We start from the raw sequence: 20,921 nt of genomic DNA, 5'->3' as shown, positions 1-20,921 counted from the left end.
ACACACACACACACACACACAGAGTGACAACACACCCTGTGTCGGGCACACCCCTTATTGGCATAACTGCGTCAGAAATATAGCCTGAGGTACTGCAAAAAGACAGAAACAGACGGACGTGGTGGAGAATGAACTGTCAGGTTTATATTGCTTAAAGTTACTACACACAAGTTAATTTAATTTACTAATTGGCCAATTTGTAGCCTAATTTGTGCAATACCTGACCTGACACTGTCCCACTGTTTTTAAGACTGTTCCATACTGCACTATATGATCCCAATTAAAACGTTATTTGGTTCACTTCAAAGATTGTTAACAATGGGAGGGGATCATCTTATCTTGGAAAATAATTTGTAATACTCCTTTTTACAAGAATATGAACAAAAAGCAGCACAGTTATCGTCTGGGGACATCAGAACAAGAATAGATATGTTTTTTTTCTGCAATTAAGTTGTTCTGTGGTAGTGTATTTCATTTGACCACCAACATGTAATCATATCTTAGCTGGGTGTGTGTAGGCCTATATGGCTAGAGTCAACACATTCTTGAGTTTTGAGATGTTCCAATTAAGTTCCATCATTTAATTTGCCAGATGCCTGCAGCTGCATGCTGCAATTAACTGTCTCCTGCAAGTATGACCTCAACAATCAGGATCAGGGTTAGTGGATTTATATTATATCATAAATAGGCCCACGGTATCAGTGTTATTTGTTGATTATCAAGGGGTTCGTCACTTCGTCTACAAAAGGAAATAACAGAAAGTCAGTTACAGCTTTCCTTAGTTTTACCCATTAAATTATCGAATGCACCCCCTGTTTAGTCTGTTATCACGTTTCCAATCATTCCACTTTCAACTGCCCTCCTTTTTCAGGAAGCCGGACAAAGGAATTTTTGTCACCCCCACCGTGATTCATGGCTGAGACACACAGTTGGTTTAGCCTTTATTATAACTTAGTTACGGCTGAGTGAGTGTTCTGTGCACCATTCTAACTTGAAGACCAGAGAGCTCTGACTCACTCACACACACACCACACTGGTCCCGAGGACTGCATGCTGCCATGCTGGGAATGAAAGTCGGGTGAAATGGGCAAAGACAATGAAAGTTTTACAACAAAATTAACGGCTATATAACACCATGATGCAACCACGTCCTTTAGGCTAGCTATCTTCTCTCAGACGTTTGCTATAATGGGTCATTATTATCATGGGAATTGAGAATATTAGGCTGGAATTTGCACATGCGGGTTGTTGCTTGAAAAAAAGTTTGTTTTTCTTTTTAAAATAATGTAAATAGGCCCAATGAGTGCTTTGCTTGACAGAAAAAAACACACCTTCACTTCTGTTCTACACCTGAATTCACGAGACCCCTCATAGAGAGAAGAGGAGAGGGAGGCGGGGCGTCTGGCGCGCCGGAGCTCAGGGACAGTGCCGCGTTTTGGGTGACCCCAAACACACACACACACACACACACACGCGTCTCATCCTAGGATAACACAGGTCTCCTCTGAGCTCTCACTCACAGGTCCTCCCGTATGTTTGTAACTAACCGCTATCCGTTTGAGAAAATATAACTATTTTAGCTGCGCGCTGCGCGCCACACACAGAGACACACAGCTGGAGTGGAATTAAACACACAACTGTACGAGAAGAAGAAACAGCAGCAGCTTCATCATTCAAAGTCCTCCGCCGACACGACACGACACGCCGCATCAGTTTTAGGGACTTGATTAAGAAAGTCCAGACAGACCAGAAGAAAAACGTGGACACGGGCAGGCGACTCTCGCTTCCAGAGAGCACTGCACAGGAATATGATTTGATACTATACGTACAGGAACCTGGAAAACAGATGCCCACTAACAGGTGAGTGTTGTACCCGGTTCATAAGGCTGCACAATAATAACATTTGTATTTCACTAATAATTAGGCTCCAATTGGTTCCATTTGCTAGTTAATTAAAGGGTCCATTTGGTTTCATTTGTATTTAACTCTACAAAGAAGTCTCCATTTGGTTTCATATTAGCCTTTCTCATCATGATTTTGTTACATCATGATTGTGGATAAATAACGTTGAGGACTTTTACTGTGTGTGTGTGTGTGTGTGTGTGGGGGGGGGGGTGCCCCATTTGTTTATTATGATACATCTCCGGCGTGCGTCCGTCCGTTTATGACTTCAGCTACTGTTTGCGTTATTTCACGTGGTTCTGAATTGATCTGCAGTTCTGCACGTCGACTCGACTCTGTTCTGATAAGGACAGACTGCCTGGCGACGGACGGACAACTGTAATTGCAGTCAGTCCTGTGGAATTCGCGCTGTTGAAATGTTGTTTTGAAATTCACAATCCTGTACACTTGCTTCAGTGGTGTTTTCGTTTCACCCCCCCCCCCATGGCGTGAGTCACTTTCCTCTCAATTTCACTGTTGCACTCACTGCACTGACCCCCCTTTGTGCGTTCAAACAACCCTGACCACCCCGCAGTGTTGTAAATGAATCCTGTCGGATGCAGGTGTGCAGTGCAGTGCAATAATGGTGTGAACTAGCTTCACGTCTTTCTATTATTCCCCGTTTTACTCATGTATTTTTACACCATTTTTTTTACACCAACTAATAACAAGTTACTCACAGTCACACACACCACGTTTTGGCTGCACACACACACCTGCTCCGTTTGTTATGCTAGGGCTGACTATACAGCTCACTTAACTGGTGTTATTGTTATTTCCCTCAGAGTGTTGAGTGAAGTATAAGAAAGACCATCACGAGGTGTTATTTCCTAATAAATATTTAAATGATTGAATAAAATTTGGCACTGATCAGTCATGCACTATTGGAGAATTGCATCTAAAAAGGAGCAATAACCCAGCATTGTTTACTATTAACTTGCATTGTGATTGACATCCACGGTTTGTGTGAAGGTCAGATTCAGATATCATGCAAATCTTAATTTTGTTAAGATATCACGCAAATCTTTATTCTCTCTCTCTCTCTCTCTCTCTCTCTCTCTCTCTCTCTCTCCCTGTAAAAGGATCTCCCAGTGGATTTCCATTTAGGCACAGGGCTATTTATCATTTTGCCCAGCGGGTCTCCCCCCCCCCCCCCCCCTTTTTTTAATTGAGTTTATCTGCCGCTCCCTTGAGAGAACGCTGTCTAAACTTAGCCCCGTGGGTGTTGCGTTGGCCTTCGGAGTGAGCCCGCCGGTGTGTGATTCACCCAATTGACTCGTGCTGTGGCCGGTTGGGAAACAGAGCTAAAAGGACCACAGACACAGACAGGTCAACGTGGTGCAGGCTCACTGCTGGCTGGCTTGTCTGTGGGTCAGTGGAGTCACAGTATAGCAGTGCTGACCATGAAGTTGATATCCAGTCTTTGTGTGGCCATAACACCCCGAATCACGTAATCGGCAATGATTTCACTTTTCGAAGCTGTAGTACAGTGAGCAGCAAACCATATGACACCAAACACACAGTAGCTCCAATTGTGAGACTGGAAAATGGAAAATGAGTCTCTCCCACTGATCCTTATTTAGTCAGAGATTCCCCCCTGCTTATTCTATGCTGTCAGACTTGAAACTAGAAAGGCCCCCATCTGTTCAGACATTAGTGTGGTGATAGGATGCTGATTTGTAGCCATTTCTTTGATCAATATTTTGGATTCTTCTTTGTTCTTTGCATCGGGAATGCTTTAAAATTGTCATCTCTCATTTCGCCGTCTCTTATTTTTGGAACAGGATGAAGCCCCGCTCCTTGGACGCCGCTCTCACGGTCGTGCTCCTCTGGGCCCTGTGCCCCCCCAGGGCGAGGAGCCAGTGCGACAAATCGCCCGAAGACCCCAAACTCAACCTCTCGGTGACCTACGACCTCCCCACGTTCACCGCCAACACCACCATCGAGAACCTGGTGACGCTGAACGGGATCATATACGTCGGCGCCGTCAACCGGATCTACGCCCTGTCGCCGGACCTGGAGGTGCTGTCCGAGTTCCACACGGGGCCTCTGTTTGGGAACCAGACCTGCCGGAAGCAGGAGAGCAGCGCCGGCCAGCCCCAGACCCAGCCGATGGACAACCACAACCTGGCCCTGCTGGTGGAGACCATGTACGACAAGGGCCTGTTCAGCTGCGGCTCGGCCGACCACGGCGTCTGCCGGCGCCACGTGCTGGACGACGGCACCGCCGGCCTCCAGCGCGTGGACCAGGAGGTCTACTGCTTCCAGTCCCGGTTCCAGCCCAACAGCGACAGGTTCCAGCCCAGCGACCCCAACCGGGTCACCGGCCCGTCGGGCTCCCAGGTGCTCAACGTGGAGAGCAACTTCATCCAGTTCTTTGTCGGGAACTCAGAGATCCCCGGCCCGCAGAGCAACGTCTCCGCCGGAGAGCCCCACCCCCACACCATGTCCGTGAGGAAGATGAAGACGAGCCAGAACGGCTTCACCTTCTTCTCCAACCGCTCGTACATCGACCTGATCCCGCCACTGCGCGGGAACTACTACCTGCGCTACGTGCACTCCTTCCACAGCGGGCCCTTCACCTACTTCCTCACCGTGCAGCGGGCCAGCCGCGACTCGGAGGCCTACCACACGCGCATCGTCCGCATGTGCTCCTCCGACCTGGAGATCCGCCGCTACGTGGAGATGCCTCTGGAGTGCATCGCTCCGGACAAGAGGAGGCGGCGGCGCTCCGTGGAGGACCTGAAGGTGTTCAACGTCGTGCAGGTAATTATCGTAGGGCTGTCACCATTACACGGTTTAAGTTGATGATTAATTGCGATTAACGATTTTTATTGGGGTTTTTTTTGCATTGGAAATTGGAACACTATGAGTAGAAATGACAATTCCGTTTGCCTTTTAGTTTTCGTAATAATGTAGAAAGGAGGGACACCCGCACACCGCCACTTGCTAGGTTCAGAGCATTTATCTAAGAAGTTTCGGTCTTGCAACCTTCCTCAGGCTTCCTCAAGCCTGAGAAAGGTCGCAAGACCGAAACATTGCTTCTTAAATAAATGCTCTGAACCTAGCAAGTAGCGGTGTGCGGGTGTCCCTCCTTTCTACATTGTTTATGCCTCGTCATCATCGCACCTGCTCCAAATTACCTACCGGGTGTGGGGAAGTCATCTCTCTATAGGTTTCGTAATTTAAAAAAAGTTCACAGGGAAGATATGACAAATAACTGAAATATACCAAGCAATACACATAATACATTTATACAAATTTTCGTTTTTACAACGTGGACAAGATTACGTCACGAATATGACCAAATAACTCTCAAACCTCAAACAATTTGCGATTAGACGATTATTATAATATAATAATGGTGACAACAACCCCACCCTGCGTGACACACAGGCGGCCACCGTCGTCAAGGTGGGCCACGACCCCGACCTGCAGAAGCAGCTGAAGGTGGAGGAGGGAGACGACGTGCTGTTCGCCGCCTTCGCCCGGAGCCAGCCCAACTCCCCGGAGCCCACCGCCCACTCCGCCGTCTGCGTCATCTCGCTGGACAACATCAACAACCTGTTCAAGAGATACATGAGCAAGTGCAACACCGTGGACCCCTACCACTTCACGGGCTCCGACAAGAAGTCCTGCTACAATGTGGTAAGAACCGTGCGCGCCCGTGTGTGTGTGTGTGTGTGTGTGTGTGTGTGTGTGTGTTCTTTATCAAGTCCCTAAACTGACTTTGATGAAGCTGTTCTTCTCGTACAGCTTGTGTTTCCAGCTGTGTGTTGTGGCTCGCAGCGCGCAGCTACTGTAAATAGTTATATTTTCTCTCTTGGAGTTCTCTTAGATCTTACAGGAGAACCTGTATCACTTATCCTTGTGTGTGCGTGTGCGCGTGTGTGTGTGTGTGTGTCAGGCTGTATAAGAAAAAACTGTTTTTATTTGCATATTTGTTCCATAGATAAGCGTACGTATGTATGTGATATCATGTGACATTTGACTGAGCAGCTGCACATTTTGTGCAATACCTATATCTATAATACTGTGTCAATACCTAAATATCTATAATACTGTGTCAATACCTAAATATCTATAATACTGTGTCAATACCTATATCTATAATACTGTGTCAATACCTATATCTATAATACTGTGTCAATACCTAAATATCTATAATACTGTGTCAATACCTAAATATCTATAATACTGTGTCAATACCTAAATATCTATAATACTGTGTCAATACCTAAATATCTATAATACTGTGTCAATACCTAAATATCTATAATACTGTGTCAATACCTAAATATCTATAATACTGTGTCAATACTAGTTAACTGCAGTAGGTCAGCGCTTCCAAAACTGTTGTTGTGCCGTGAGACCAAGTCCAGCTGTGCCTTGGGACCATTGTTGTGACAACCTCACGTTATATTATTGTTGAATTATTATAAAACTATACAAAAGAGTACAATATCGTCATATTGTGTGCACCCTCATTTCCCAATACTGAGGCAAATTCCATAGCCTAAGAATTTACCACTTTCACTTCCCTATTTGATCATAAAAAAATAAATAGTGGAGAAAATAAATAAATAAACGATCTACAATATCAGCTTAAAAAAAAAAGAAGTGGTTAAATCATCTTTCCTCCCTTCCCTTACCATGGAACATGAATGTCCATTCTAGTCTCAAGATGCTGTTGGTAAAGCATGGTTGTTAACGCTGACAGACAGACCTGGGTTGATTATCTCCTCGTACCATTACTCCCGGCTCCTCCCCGTCCGGACGGAGGTCTTCCCTGCATGCTCCCTCGATCTGCCTCGTCTCTGTCCTCCAATCCATCACAGAGGAGCGGATCAATCCGTTAAATCACCTGATCAATAGTGACATGAATTTAACGGTCTGAGCAGCCTGCCAGAGGAGCCTGTCAATATCTGCACATGCCTCCTCTGACATCATCATTACCTGTTCCATGGGTAGTACATTACCGGTAGTACATTACTTGTGGTCGGGTGACGACTCGGATCCCTTTGAGCGAGGATGTTAATAGGGTTTTTTACCAATTACTTTTAAGGTATTTCTGATTCATGAGTAATAGTATACAACAGTATAGACCACAAAGAAGTGAGGGGATGCTGTGCATCATCATAGTTTGACATGCACAGTGTTATACTGTTGGCAGGTGGTGACGGTGTTGTGAAACATGTTTGGCACAATTGGCACCATTGTTCAGATGGCAAAGATAAGCCAGGGGTCATTAACCACTAAAATCTCTATTCCGGGCATGTTAGGCAAACATTCCGCGGAAATAGCAGACCTACATGCTTACAATGCATTGCAATGCAACAAAATGTTTTGACTATTACTGAACTGAACTGCAGTATCTTCCTTATGACCGAACTATGTGAAGTTAGTCAAATGTGTAACTTGTTTGAAACTGTGGTAGTTACTCACCTATTGCAGTACTTGTGGCTTTAGTGTTTCAACTGGATCGGGTGATTAAGTTGATGAGCTGGAGTCAAACGAACCTTTTGATATAACGACTATAGCGAGTGCATGGCATGCACCTTAGATGGCCGATACACCCCAGGACACTGGCTCCCATCAATTACATGTAGGCAGGATTGGCGGGGGGTGGGTGAGGAATGCATGGGGGGCATTGAGGCATTGCATATCTGCCTATCAGCGAGCCGTGATGAATGGCTCTGCAAAAACAGGACATCAGCAGCTGGGCGGAAGGTGATCCCATGACCTCCCATGGATACTAGCCTGTTGCACTGCCGATGCCTTCCATCTCTTCTCTTCTCTTCTCTTCTCTTCTCTTTCTCTTTCTCTTTCTCTTTCTCTGCCCTCACCACTTACAGTAAACACCTGTTGCATCATGTGGTAAACTTCAAAATACATCTGTAACGCATAAATGCTTTCTGAATGGTTTTGGTAATTTGTAAGTCTGCAAATGTTATCAGAAAGTGTGCAAGTTCCCTCCAAAACAGGCACACTGCTCTGGTTAAGTAGTACCAATTAGGATCGATCTGTACAGGAGCATTTGTTGGAAGCTTTCATGAAGTGCCTTAATAATGCATTTGTTTCAGTTTGAGGTTCAGTGGGAATTGAACATCTAACTATGGCAGTGTGCCGCCCGCGCCCATCTTTATTGGAAGCATCATGGCAGTTGTTTAGACTTTAGATCACTCAGAAGAGGAACTGTCTTATCAAACATTCTTTTCCCCTTGACTCATTTGATTACACGGTAGAGAAGAAAGCATGACATCAGTTTTGCTTGAGGTGCAGGAGTTTCTCTGCGTTCGGTATAATTATATGAGCACTATTGAATCATTCAATGCTGCTTTTCTATAGCAGACAGCTGTGTTGTCTCTAGACCCCCAAACTGTGTTAATTCACTTTCCGATCCCTTTTCTATTTGTCTTACTCACACACACACACACACACACACACACACACACACACCAAGATTCCTGTACACGTACACTCAGACTAGACTAGAGTCTTTATCTCCTTGATTTGGAGCAAAGGCAACATCAACAACATCAACACACAATGTCTGTCCTGAACAAGTGACCGGCCTGCTCGTTTTATAACATTCACACTTCAGAGGTGAGTGACCTGTCGTTACTGTCCAAACACTGGTCACACTATACAGCGCTGTCTGAGAAATGATCACAATGTCGAGAGTTGAATGCCCGGAGCCAAAATACCTTTTAACACAAAGCAATAATACAAATTCTTTATGACAGACGAGAGGGTTTTTTTAGAGGTTGACCGGTATTCCCCTCCTGTCAGGAAAAATAAGGATTCCTGTGAGACAAACGAACATTCACTAACTGACCACCTGACCTCCTGGTCTTTGTTTATAGCTGGGAGTTGAAGCATCTAATCATAGGCCTGCCTAATAGATTTATTATGGACCATATTCAGTGGCATATGGCAAGTAGAACTCTCCCTTATCGTGAATTAAGACGGCGATAAGTGAAGGCCATAAAATCATAAAAAGCTGTAAACGCTCCAGAGTTGTGGCGCTCCGCAGAGACACACGCCACAAGCTTAACACTTATACGAGAGTATTTCGGCTCCATCGACATACTCTGTATTTCTCTATGGAAAACTCCCCGACGGGAATTTTGGAGGAGGCTGTGGGACCCGCTGTGTGTAAGAGCATGTTTGAAGTCTTTAAGTGGTGGTTGTCAACTCCGACGTTTCCCTCTTAACTCCAATTTAAAGAGAGCGATACGTATGATAGATGATGTAACGGAGGCGAAGCGCCTTGTGTTTTCGTCTGTTCGCTTTGACGCAACGCGGCTGTTTTCATTTTCAGGCTTCTACACGGCCTATTTATGTCCCGAGGGGGGTTGCTGTCAGTTACTCACAAAGACACAGATCAGCAGAACTAATTACAATTCCTCACTATGACATTGTACACAAAACATCAAGAGAGAGAGAGAGAGGCTCTTTAAACTATCGATTTGGCCCGTGGCGCTTGCTGCTAGTTCTTGATGATATTAGTTTAGAGGAAAAGAGAGAAATGTGGGGCCATTTTGCTGGATAATGCAATGTGTAGAGGAATGGCATTGGGGATGGAATGTCCCCAACACGACTGGCAACCCACTCTCATAAGTCTAGAGAGAGAGAGGGAGAGAGAGGGGACAAACACTGAATGGTGGGGCGAGGGGGGGTTAAAAATAACCAACAGCCACATTTGAGGTCAAAAATATCATCGCATTACCATTGATTCGCGAAAACCCACCAAATGCTGATTGCTTTTAAATTGAATCTGAGACCTGATTGAGTGCAGGCTTTGTAATATAATTCCACAGTGGAAGAAGCTTTTTGATGGACAGTCATTTTAATTAAGCCTCCTTGTTTTAATGAGCAAGTTTAAAAGTGTGTCTAGAAAAGACACCACGCTGGCCACCACTTGCGGGACGCGGCCGGGGCATTGATTTTATGTTACCCCATCAAGAAATCCCTAATAATTCCTGATTATGATGCAGAATAAGGATCTGTTTGCTGATTCCCAGCATCTAAGACACTTTCAATTAAGAGAACTTGCCAGTCTGCAGTTCAGTAGGCTACTTACATTGGATTTGCTTGGATGTTATTTGCAGATAATGAAGCATTTACATAGCATTGAGCAGAAGGACCGAGGGGGGGGGGGGGGGGGGAGTACAGTTGAAAATGATAAGTCTTTATCACAGAGTTTATTTTTGATGGGTAAACACAGCTGAAGGTAATGACATTACAGTAATTGTGGATGTGTTTGATTAGGGTGTTACTGTGTGCCAGCATCGACAGCTCCTGTAACCTAGAATTAAAGCTGCAGTCCGTGAGTTGTGTGTCTTCTCTCAACGGATTGAGTTCAGAATCAGAATCAGAAGACTTTATTGCCATGACATGTAAACATGTTTAGGAATTTGGTTTGGTGGGACAGCAGTTACAACATTAGGACAAGTGCAAAACAGGACAAGACAGTGCAAAGAATAGTGAATAAAAAGAGAGTTCAAGTGATCCGTTCAGAGCACAAGTCAGTCCAGTCAGTCCATTCCACTCTGAGTGGGGGTGGAGGGAGGATAAAGGGGGGTCAGGGGGGACACCAGCAGCGTTGAGGAGCCGGATAGCCGTGGGGAAAAAGCTGTTTGAATGACACGTTGATACGTGGGATCTGTGCATAACTTGGTGTGCATAATCCTGGTAATGGGTTCAGTTTCCGATAGGTTCGCTTGCATGACCAGTGCAGCAGCAGATTTAAACCAGAAACCAAATATCTCACTGCTCAGTCATCTGAGGGGGGATCCACATGGTTTGGGTCAGTGGATGTATTAGGCTAAGGAGTGTCAAGCTGGAGTACATCTCATTTAGGAAACAACAAACTAGATATCTTTAAGTACACGTTGTTCCTGCCATTTCCGTGGGTTCTGTGGTTGATGTCGAACACTGTTATCCCTCACATGCCTCAGCCTGCTCACAGCACCACTAAAGTGGGCCAGCTGAGCCCTGCGTGCTCTGTTCTTCTCAGGTCACACACACAGCTCAGCTCACAGCAGGGCCGGTGTCCCAACAAACAACAGCGGGGCGTTCGACAAAAGAATGAGAATACGTGTTAAGTTCTTGCCCTGTCCTGTCCGGTCCTATCCTTCTTCTATTCAGCACCACATAAGCCATCGTTTTGATAAGGAAGTAGTGCATGTTGTACCGTGTGTGTTGAGAGAGATTAGATCTGTTTTGTTTTGATAACCTGCACCTCACTCGGCTCACAAGCATGCTCACGTGTGCACACGCACGCACGCACACACGCACGCATGCTTGCTCGCACGCACACACTCACACGAAGCCACACACACACTCACACAAAGCCACACACATTGGCAAAATGCTATAATTTTAGGGCACACACGTATCATTATCTTCCCATCCCGACCCGCATCATAAATTTATATGTTTTGCGTATAAAAAGTACACGTGTCTGATGAGACCCTGCAGCTGCATGCTCCGTCAAATCCTCTAGCCCCCACCCGCCCGCCCGCCCACCCACCCACACACACACACACACACACACACACACACACACACACACACATTGCACACACAAACACACACCATCCCTCCCTCCCCACCCCTCCTTGCTGGTGTGTGTGTCACTGGGCAGCCATGCCCAGACAGGCTCCTCTACGTGCCAGCAGAGAACTTGGGTCTCAACCCGCTGGCAGTCAGTCACTGGTGCCCGCACGGGCACCTGCCGACCAGATGCATTCTCACAGTCACAAACTGGTTAAAAAACAAGTCTTTCTTTTAGCTAATGGCCCTATATGGAATCATTTCAATAACCTCTAATAACCCTCCATAACTTTTATCAGTTAATATACATTTCACTGCGCAAAAAGCTTGGAATACGGATGTGTATATTACAGGAAACTCCCGTTAATCTTTCCAACAAACTCCCGTAAACTCCCGAATTGTACCATCACACCTGTATATTACCGTATATTACTGTATATGCCCGCTAAACTTGAGGTTTACGGGCAAAATACAGTGCCCATAATTGCCCGTTAACTCCTCTTTTCACGCAGTGTTTCCTGTTCTTAATAATCAGCCAAGGTTTAACTGATGAAGTAATTCCTCAATCCAAGCGTACAGTAGGTGAGGTGATTCATATGAAACTATATCCCACAGGACTTTGGGTACTTGTTCAGTCACGAACGGTACAGCAAGTCCAGTCAATTTCAACATCCAATTCTCCTCCACTTCACCAGCATTATGTCAGTTCTGTCCTGTTTGGCAACTGCTGGAATTTCCGATTACTTTCCGTGTCATTTCTGTGGTACATGTCGGTGTTTATTTTCTGTATTCACATAGTTAATCATTAGCAAAGTGGTGCAGTTTCTCATTTCAGAAAACACTGTCCTGCTGCCTTCTGTCGAGCGTGTGTGTGTGTGTGCGTGCGTGTGCGTGTGCTGGGGGTTGTGTGCACATCTTATCTGACCCGCCGAGGTAATAAAAAGGGGGGTAAAAAACGTCCACGCTTGCAGCCTGTCTTCCAATAACACAAACAGCCCTTCGTTCCCAGATGCTCATCACGGAGCGATGAACATGTAAACTTCCTCGTCTGACACGCATGCACTAATGAGATTACACTCTCCTCTTAATATCTTTGCTGCCTCACAGCGACGCACGCTCCTGATGTGGGATGTTCTTAAATGCCTTTTCCTCCTCAGTGCTTCAGACGCACTTTGCCAATAACGCCCGGGGGCCACTCAGTCATGATACACTGGTTCAGTGTCAAACCACGGAGGAGATTCTCTTTGCTCTAGCTTATATGAGTCAGGAGCCCCGGAGCCATCTTTTCTAATCAGGAGAAAGAGGAGCATGCAGGCCACTGCCTCCCACTCCTCCATTTCAGCACATGGTGATATCCTGCTTTCCGCTGAGCTGCGCTGAGCCGCGCTGCGCTGCGTGGATGCTTATCTGTCTCAGCCCCCACACTCTGAATTAAAGGAACAAACACAATCTCCCTCCTCTCCGTGCCCTCACCTCGACCCACCCCCACCTCCCTAACTCGCACATTCTCATTTCCTTCGGCTGCCGTATACTGTCCGTCGGCTTTGTCATTTAAGTCAGAGTCCAGTGCCCGTTCAAAGGATCATAATCGCTAAGTTCACTGGAGCAGCAAAATGCCCCCCCCCCCCCCTCCCCCCCCCGTTGGCCCAGGCGGTCATGCCTGTGGGCACACAGCACCAAGGAAGACAATTTCTGCCAAGTGCTAATTAATAACAAACTACTTTTTTTGTTTTCTTTAATCAAGGCAACATGTAAAAGCTATGCACAATGCCACTGATTTATTATGATATCATGGTCTTTGACTAAGCCAAATTGCAGCTGATGTGCTTGGTACTCTGCGCAGATAGGAAACCGTGTGGGCTGCTAAAGCCTGTATAGATGATGTCATTTAATCCAGTGTATAGTATTTAGTATGCTTGATTTAAACCTACACTGATGAATCTTAGTCAACCATTTTCAAAGTACTCAAGCTTTTTTTTACCAAGTTTGCAAAACCATGCATCTTGCATCAACACTGCCATGCACAATTCACTCTTGAATAATAATAATAATAATAATAAGCTTTATCTATATAGCACTTTTCATACAGGGTTGCAGTTCAAAGTGCTTCACAGGCAGGACATACATCAAGTGCTTTACAGTTAGGTCATAGGTTATATCAAACACAATACAAGACAAGACGGTGAATGTGCATAAAGTCAGACATCGAGATAAAAATAGGCATGAGAAGGTCCAGCCTTTAAGATATTTGTTAAGAGAAAAAAAACTACATGATGAGCCTCAATAAAGTGCTACGGTAGGGTGGAGAAGGCTAATTGAAGAAGTGTGTTTTTAGTTTTGGTTTGAAAATGTTGGTGGAGTTGGCCTCTCTGATTTCCAGAGGAATTGTATTCCATAATTTTGGTGCATAAAAAGAGAATGCGGCCTCTCCTATTTTCTTTTGTGGTTTCTTTTTCCCCTTTGTGAATGAGCAGACCACTGCTATTATCATGGCCTGGTTCACTTGCACATCATTGGTGGTAGTTATTGAGAGCACAGAGCAGTGTATAATAACCGCATGCAATAACTTGTTTCACCTACGACTGTGGCTCAGGAGGTAGAGCAGGTCGTCCAATGATCTGTGGGTCGGTGGTTCGAATCCCGGCTCCTCCTGTCTACATGTCGAAGTGTCCTTGGGCAAGACACTGAACCCCAAATTGCTCCCGATGTGCTGGTTGGTACCGCCATCGTGTATGAATGTGTGTGAATGGGTGAATTGATGCACAATCTATGTAAAGCGCCTTGGATAAAGGCGCTATATAAATGCACCATTTACCCATGTTTTCCTATAGCCAGTCGCGGAATTTGAGCCCCATGGTGACTTCTCTAACCCTTAACCTTTGCTTCTAATTATTTGACCAAATGGAAGTGGACACCGAACCACTTCAGAGTATGGCCAGGATTTAGAGTAGGATAACCCCCAACACCCCCCCCCCCCCCCCATTCCTGTCAACCAGTAATCCCCACACAATGGAAAGCCGAGGATTGTTCCTGGCTGTGTACTCAAGTAATGGAGGGCGACTAGAGAAAGACACCCCCCCCCCCCCCACACACACACACACATAGACACACACACACACACACACACACACACACACACACACACACACACACACACACACCTACACACCTCCCAGCGTTCCAGTACCTCCTTGTCCGTACACTTGCATGGCTTTTATCACCCGGCTACGCTCCCAAACAATGCACCACAAACAGGGTATCTATCCAGTGGTTCTCAATCTTTTTCATGTCAAGGACCCCCAAATTTACATTTATTAGCACTTGGACCCCCCATTTGAAAATATATGCCAGGGACCCCCGTAAGAGAAGATTTGTACAGCTCTCTAGCAGTGATTCTCAACCATTTTAATTTAATAATTGACATGCATTAGGCTACGGAACCCCATTTAATGGCATTTCTATCTCTGGCACTCCAATGTATATTGTATAATCAATGTTAATTTAACTCTGAGAGTGGTGTACAAATGTTACCAAATGGACCTGTTAGGGTCCACTCTGAGAGTGTACAAATGTTACCAAATGGAGCTGTTATAGGGTCCATTTGGTTCCGTTTGTACACTCTCAGAGTTACAGACAGACCCATATGGGTCTATTTGGTTCCTAACTATGTCATTTAGCATGGGGACCTATACTGGAACTCCCTCAAAGAGCCCTGGAGGTCCCCGGACCCCACTTTGAGAACCCAATGATCGAGACCCCAGGACACAGCTTGTCTCTGCTGAGCTTTGATCTTATCACTTATTCATCAGTCATCCCAGTTTGAATCATATTATGCAGGAGAAAGACAAGCTCCCACCTGAGGGTGACTGACTGAGTTGCATTTCTGGGAATTGAACGGTTTCTTTTTTTACAGTCATTGACCTTTATTTGGTCAGCGCATCGCTCTGTGCCAACACCGCCTTGATTGGATGGAGACAAACGAGAGAGAGAGAGTGAAAATGCTTTCCCAACAACGTCCGGAGGTTATTTTCGTTTTTATAAGAAGCCGGAATTAGCCGTTGTCATGTATACAAATGGAAGAAATTACTAGTTTATTTTGTTGTTTTGGAAAAAATGCTAACATACTCCATGTTTCCATTGTGATGCATGAAACCAGTGTTATTACGAGTTTGCATGGCACACACCTTGGAACATGGAACATTGCTTAAAGTAAAATGCGGAACCGAAAAGCCCGCATTGTGAACTCAAAACATCTTCTTGTCCGGAGCATTAACAATTCTGGCTCCAGGCCTGAAGGGTTTGGGAGCATATAAAGCAGGCAGATGTAGTTAAAACATGCATTATTCTGGCACGATCTTTAGTGTGCGTGCGTGCGCGTGTGTGTGTGTGTGTGTGTGTACACGTGCGAGTGTGAGAGAGAGGGAGACAGAGAGAAACACTGTGAGGAGAGATGCCAACTTCCAGGATTTCTATGCGTGTGAAAAAGTAGTACAATGATACATTGTTGCGCCTATATAGCGTCCATCTCTCTGTGGGTTAAAACAGCCGTTTAAACACAAATGGCCGCCACCTGCAAGCCCTCACGAAAACACTTTGAAATACATGGCAGTTAGAAATAGGTTCTGTCGCATGTGTTTTAAGAGTAAAGCCTTTTAGTCTGAACATTTTGGATGAGGTTTTGGAAGAGACCACCATGTTTCTGTAGAAAACTTTAACCATCTAAATATAAAGTGTATTTTTTGTCCTGGTCTGTTTCATTTTTCGTTCTCTTTTTTCCTCCTTTTTACATGTGTGACACTTGCTGAAAACAGTCAAATTCAAAAAGCTAAATGCGGGTAAGCAATAAAAATGAGCGATCTCTGTGAAGACTTTTCCCCCTTCCTTTTGCACTGCTGTGTTCCAGACTGCCAGGCGATGTTCTTCGTCGTGCGTTCACTCCTTCTCTGTCATTTTCTCACTCTCACTCTCTCTCTCTCTCTCTCTCTCTCTCTCTCTTATTGGCACTCTCCACTTCATTCCCAAGGGCCTGGCACTACTTCACGCTCTGATATGACTACAAACAACATGCTATGTGCCCCACAGGTTGAATAACAAAGTGGATTCATGTGGACCACATGAATATGAAATATGAAATAAATGCTTAAACATGTAGCTAGGTGTAATGTTAGAGACCACAAAAGTGAACCTTTCAAGCCTGTTTTCTCAACTCGCTTTTTTCTGCAAGACATTACTCTATAAGCCATATCCAAAACGAAAAAAACGAAAATTCTAAAAAGTCCAATGGCAGACTCTCAGTCAAATTTGGTCACATTTGGCCAGCCTGTGACGTCAGTCGTCCAAATTCGATCATGGTTTCAGCCCTGTCAGATCATGGTTTCAGCCCTGTCAGATCATGGTTTCAGCCCTGTCAGATCATGGTTTCAGCCCTGTCAGATCATGGTTTCAGCCCTGTCAGATCATGGTTTCAGCCCTGTCAGATCATGGTTTCAGCCCTGTCAGATCATGGTTTCAGCCCTGTCAGATCATGGTTTCAGCCCTGTCTGTCAGAGCCCCTTTGACTTGAATCGAAAGTGAAGAAGGATTTATTTGTCACGACTTTTACGAGTGGTACAAGAAGCAAAATGAAAATTTGTGCTGTCCACAAAGTACTATGCTACAACAATAGCAATAATAATAGTACAAAATTAAGATAATCCACATCAGTATGGCATAATAAGGGACAACCTGTTGAAAAACACACAGCCACTAATAGACACTAAATACTACTTCCATAGAAGTAGTAAAGTAAAATATTTCAAAAAGTATACAATATGTGGAATATTTTTGTGGCTTACTGGCATTTCGTATAAGAAATTTGGAGCTTGTCTTTGAATATCCACAACGTTACATAATAGGGGGCTGGGTGTAGAGGAAATTGTCTTAAGAGATGTTGCCGTTGCAATTGAATAGACACTTTCACTAATTGGTAATTGGTGCTGGATAAATACACGAGGATGGATGTTTTTTTTCTGTACGTACGTACGCCTCTTCCACTGCTACTGTATCCATGAAAAACACATTCTGTGTTTACAACACATTCACAGTTTGTTTGTTTTTAGCCGGACACAACGGTGGCTCTACTATAGCCCTGGGAGGACCGACAGAGGCTTGTCATTTCAGGCCTCGTCGTCGATGATGAAGTCAGAGCCCAAGAATTGTTTATCCGTCTTTGGAAATATTTAGGGACATTATAGAGTTGTTGTTTTACAACATGCTTATTATTTCATTCTGTTGTATAACTATTCGAGAGCGTATTGTGTGAGCGGCACTAATGCAGGACAGATGCGGGGATAAAATCCATGAAGGGTCCACTTTGGCTGCTATGTGTACCGTGGGCTGCAACTCAAGAGGAGAGGAGAGAAGGCCTTTATTGTTCAGGCCTGGCGTTCACCTTTCCACTGATAAGCTAAACTCTGGACCTCATTGCTGAGAACACAGAGTGAAACACAGAACATGGCACTACTTACAACCCCAGGTTATCTGGCTGCGCTTCAGTGAACTGCCAGTGGACCTGCTGCAGCTCTCAACCAGTGGATTCCATACCTGGCCGGACTCGCATTACACTAAAGCGCTGCATCAGTCTTTCATTACGTATTCAATCTGTCTTCTTGTGCTTCGAACCACCTCTCAAAAAATCCTCTCAGAAATTAGAACCAGAGAAAGAGAGAGGGAGAGAGGGAGAGACAGACAGTCCTGGCCCATAAAGGCACCATGCTCTCTGCATGGTAGCGCGATAGCCCCGAGGAGATGTTTTCAACCTTTTTTCTCTTTTTTTTTCCTTCCACGCACCGTGAAGTCTTCACTGTGAAGATTCTGCCAAGTGTCTGCGGCGCATGGATGGAACTGATTATTCCAGACTGCTAAGAAGTAGGAATTTTCGTAGAAAACAGGTTTTTGGCAGAATAACTCATGGAACACGTCGGTTTAGATCTTTTTAACCCTTTTAGTCCTGACTTAATTTAAAAAATGTCTTTTTAAGTTATATTTTTTCTGAAAAACCTAATGTTTCTATATCAGTGGCTCTCAATATTTCATGTCAAGGACCCCAAAAATTATATTTAATATGCCGCCGACCCCCATCTGAAAATGTGTCGTTCCAGGGGACCTCTCCAGAAGCAAAAATGTGAGTTAAAAACTGAAACTCTGCAAGAATACTCAAAGATTTGAGGCACATTTTCACGATTTTTCAAAAATAGCAGACCTACAGTACAAGTTCATACATAGTGTGGCATTCGGTGCCGCGCTATGAGCTTGTAGATCTGCTATTTTTCAATAGCATGAAGTATAACATATAAGGCCTAATGTTTAAAACGCCAAAAGGGGTTCCCGCCCAGAACGCGTTAAGAGTTCACGGTCCCTTAGTAGCGACCGGCGGCATTATGTATTCCCCCACCGAATTGAATCCAACCTCTGCCTCGTTCAGCGTAAACGAGCCAATTAGCGCTGGAGTTCTTTGTGAAGTGTCTCTAGCGGTGCATGGCAGAACGGCCGCCCCTCCCCCGCCCCGCCCCACCCCACCCCGGGCCACCCCCCCCCACTCCCTTATCCCATTCTGACCTGAGATCAGATTCTAAAAATGTCTTCTACGTCCTGACAGTTTTCATTCTGACCTGAGATCAGATTAAAAAAATGTCTTCCATGTCAGTCGCTCTTCGATTTTTCAAAAAAATTGCAGATCTACAAGCTCGTAGCGTGCCACCGAGTGGCGCGCTACGAGCTTGTAGATCTGCTATTTTTTAATAGCTAAAGCATATAACATAATGCTAACACCAAAAGGGGTTCCCGCCCAAAATGGGTTATCTAATCAATAGGGGGGTTCCACCGCTAATGATAAAAATGGAACGTGAGTTTAAATGATGATTGGTCACGGTGTTTGCCAGTTCGCCATAATGCAAACATTTTCATGTGTTTTCTCTCTAATTAACTGCACATGTAAGTATAAGGCTATAGCAGCAGCTGCCGCGTTTTTAAAATCGCTTGATGGTCGTACTCCTACTGTCACTTAACCCATTCTGACCTGAGATCAGATTCATACGAGGTTTCCACTGGACACACGCTGGTCTGATGAACCCATTCTGACCTGAGATCAGATTCTAAAAATGTCAGTCGTTCTTCGATTTTTCAAAAAATAGCAGACCTACAAGCTCGTAGCGCGCCACTCGGTGGCGCGCTATGAGCTTGTAGATCTGCTATTTTTCAATAGCTAAAGCATAACATGATGCTAACACCAAAACGGGTTCCCGGTCAGAATGGGTTAAAAGAAGGATCCCGACACATTTTTGGCATTGGATAATTTTTTTGTATTTTCTATATTTTAGTGGCCAAAGACTGTAAAACAATACTAGTGTTATGATGTTTTTAACGCCCTGAAAATGACCTGATGTCATAATAACACATTTAATATACTGTCACAATATATATATATATCTACTGCTAATTCGGCCCCTTTTTTGAAAAGACTTGGATTGGAAATCCAGGACTAATATTTATTATGAAACTATGCATATTATAAGCTATTATGCTTATGCATATTTCAAAGAATGGCATTAGCTGGAAGTGGGCATAGTTGCACTGCAGACCGTAATATTGTCATTGATGTGGTTGCATAATAATGACGACTAAAACAAATGGAATGTATTCAATGTATGAATGACTGGACCATTGTAAGCGCTTCGTTTGAGTAAGCACGTAGTGCATAGAAAAGCGCTATAAAACCGCAATCCATTATTATTATTATTATTCAGGAATCTTCTGAAACATCTCCAAGTATGGGTGACGTTTGTTGTCAACAGCTCGCATCTGTAAATATGAGACTGTGTTAAACCACGAGTCAATCTGTCTGAGGCCTTTTTGATCTGTAAGCTATACGACAGTAGCCGAATCTGTTGGCCAGACTGAGAAGTGCAATTTACAGTACAGTACAGTGCTGGAATTCTCATTTGAGCAATGTGGCATCACCATTTCAGAGGATGTGAATGAATCACAATCTTCGTTTGTTGGCCCCCAAAACACTGTGCTCGGCATTAGCCTACAGTACATGTTGCCATCCCTCATTTTGGAGGCACATTAACTCAAAGTCTGCAAAAGTACAAGCAACGAAAGAAAAACACTGACGCCATAAGTCTTTGTGCCAAGTCCAATGAGCAGTAGCCCTGATGACAAGTCACTCTTTAGCTGAGTTTTGGATAAAAGATGATATTTTTGTTCTCCCGTGTGAGCAAAATGAGATGTGCGGGTGGTTTCTCATCAGTCACTCAGCCAGCTTTCATATAGTTAATGTGATTAGCGGCACTGGGCTCCCCGGGAGACGCAGGAGGAGAGATGCATTGTTCTCTCAGCAGAGGAGGCCCCAGAGGGCCCACAAAAACCCTGTTGTGATG

General features: G+C 44.7%; 1 protein-coding gene across 1 annotated transcript in view; it reads left to right on the top strand.

Moving 5' to 3' along the window:
* The first annotated feature begins 1,466 nt into the window (after nt 1-1,466).
* Nucleotides 1,467-20,921, top strand: part of met (MET proto-oncogene, receptor tyrosine kinase) — a 90,274-nt gene continuing 70,819 nt past the window's right edge. Inside the window, exons 1-3 of the mRNA XM_080760951.1 lie at nt 1,467-1,860; nt 3,726-4,707; nt 5,338-5,589. Of these exons, the coding sequence (XP_080617077.1) occupies nt 1,847-1,860; nt 3,726-4,707; nt 5,338-5,589 (1,248 nt within the window). The 5' untranslated portion in view covers nt 1,467-1,846. The remainder of the gene's footprint in view (nt 1,861-3,725; nt 4,708-5,337; nt 5,590-20,921) is intronic.

The sequence above is a fragment of the Protomyctophum bolini genome (assembly GCF_963924005.1).
Source record: "Protomyctophum bolini genome assembly, chromosome: 4".
Classification (NCBI taxonomy): domain Eukaryota; kingdom Metazoa; phylum Chordata; class Actinopteri; order Myctophiformes; family Myctophidae; genus Protomyctophum; species Protomyctophum bolini.
The sequence above is the reverse complement of the archived record's forward strand: the minus strand, read 5'-3'. Positions and strand labels throughout refer to the sequence as shown.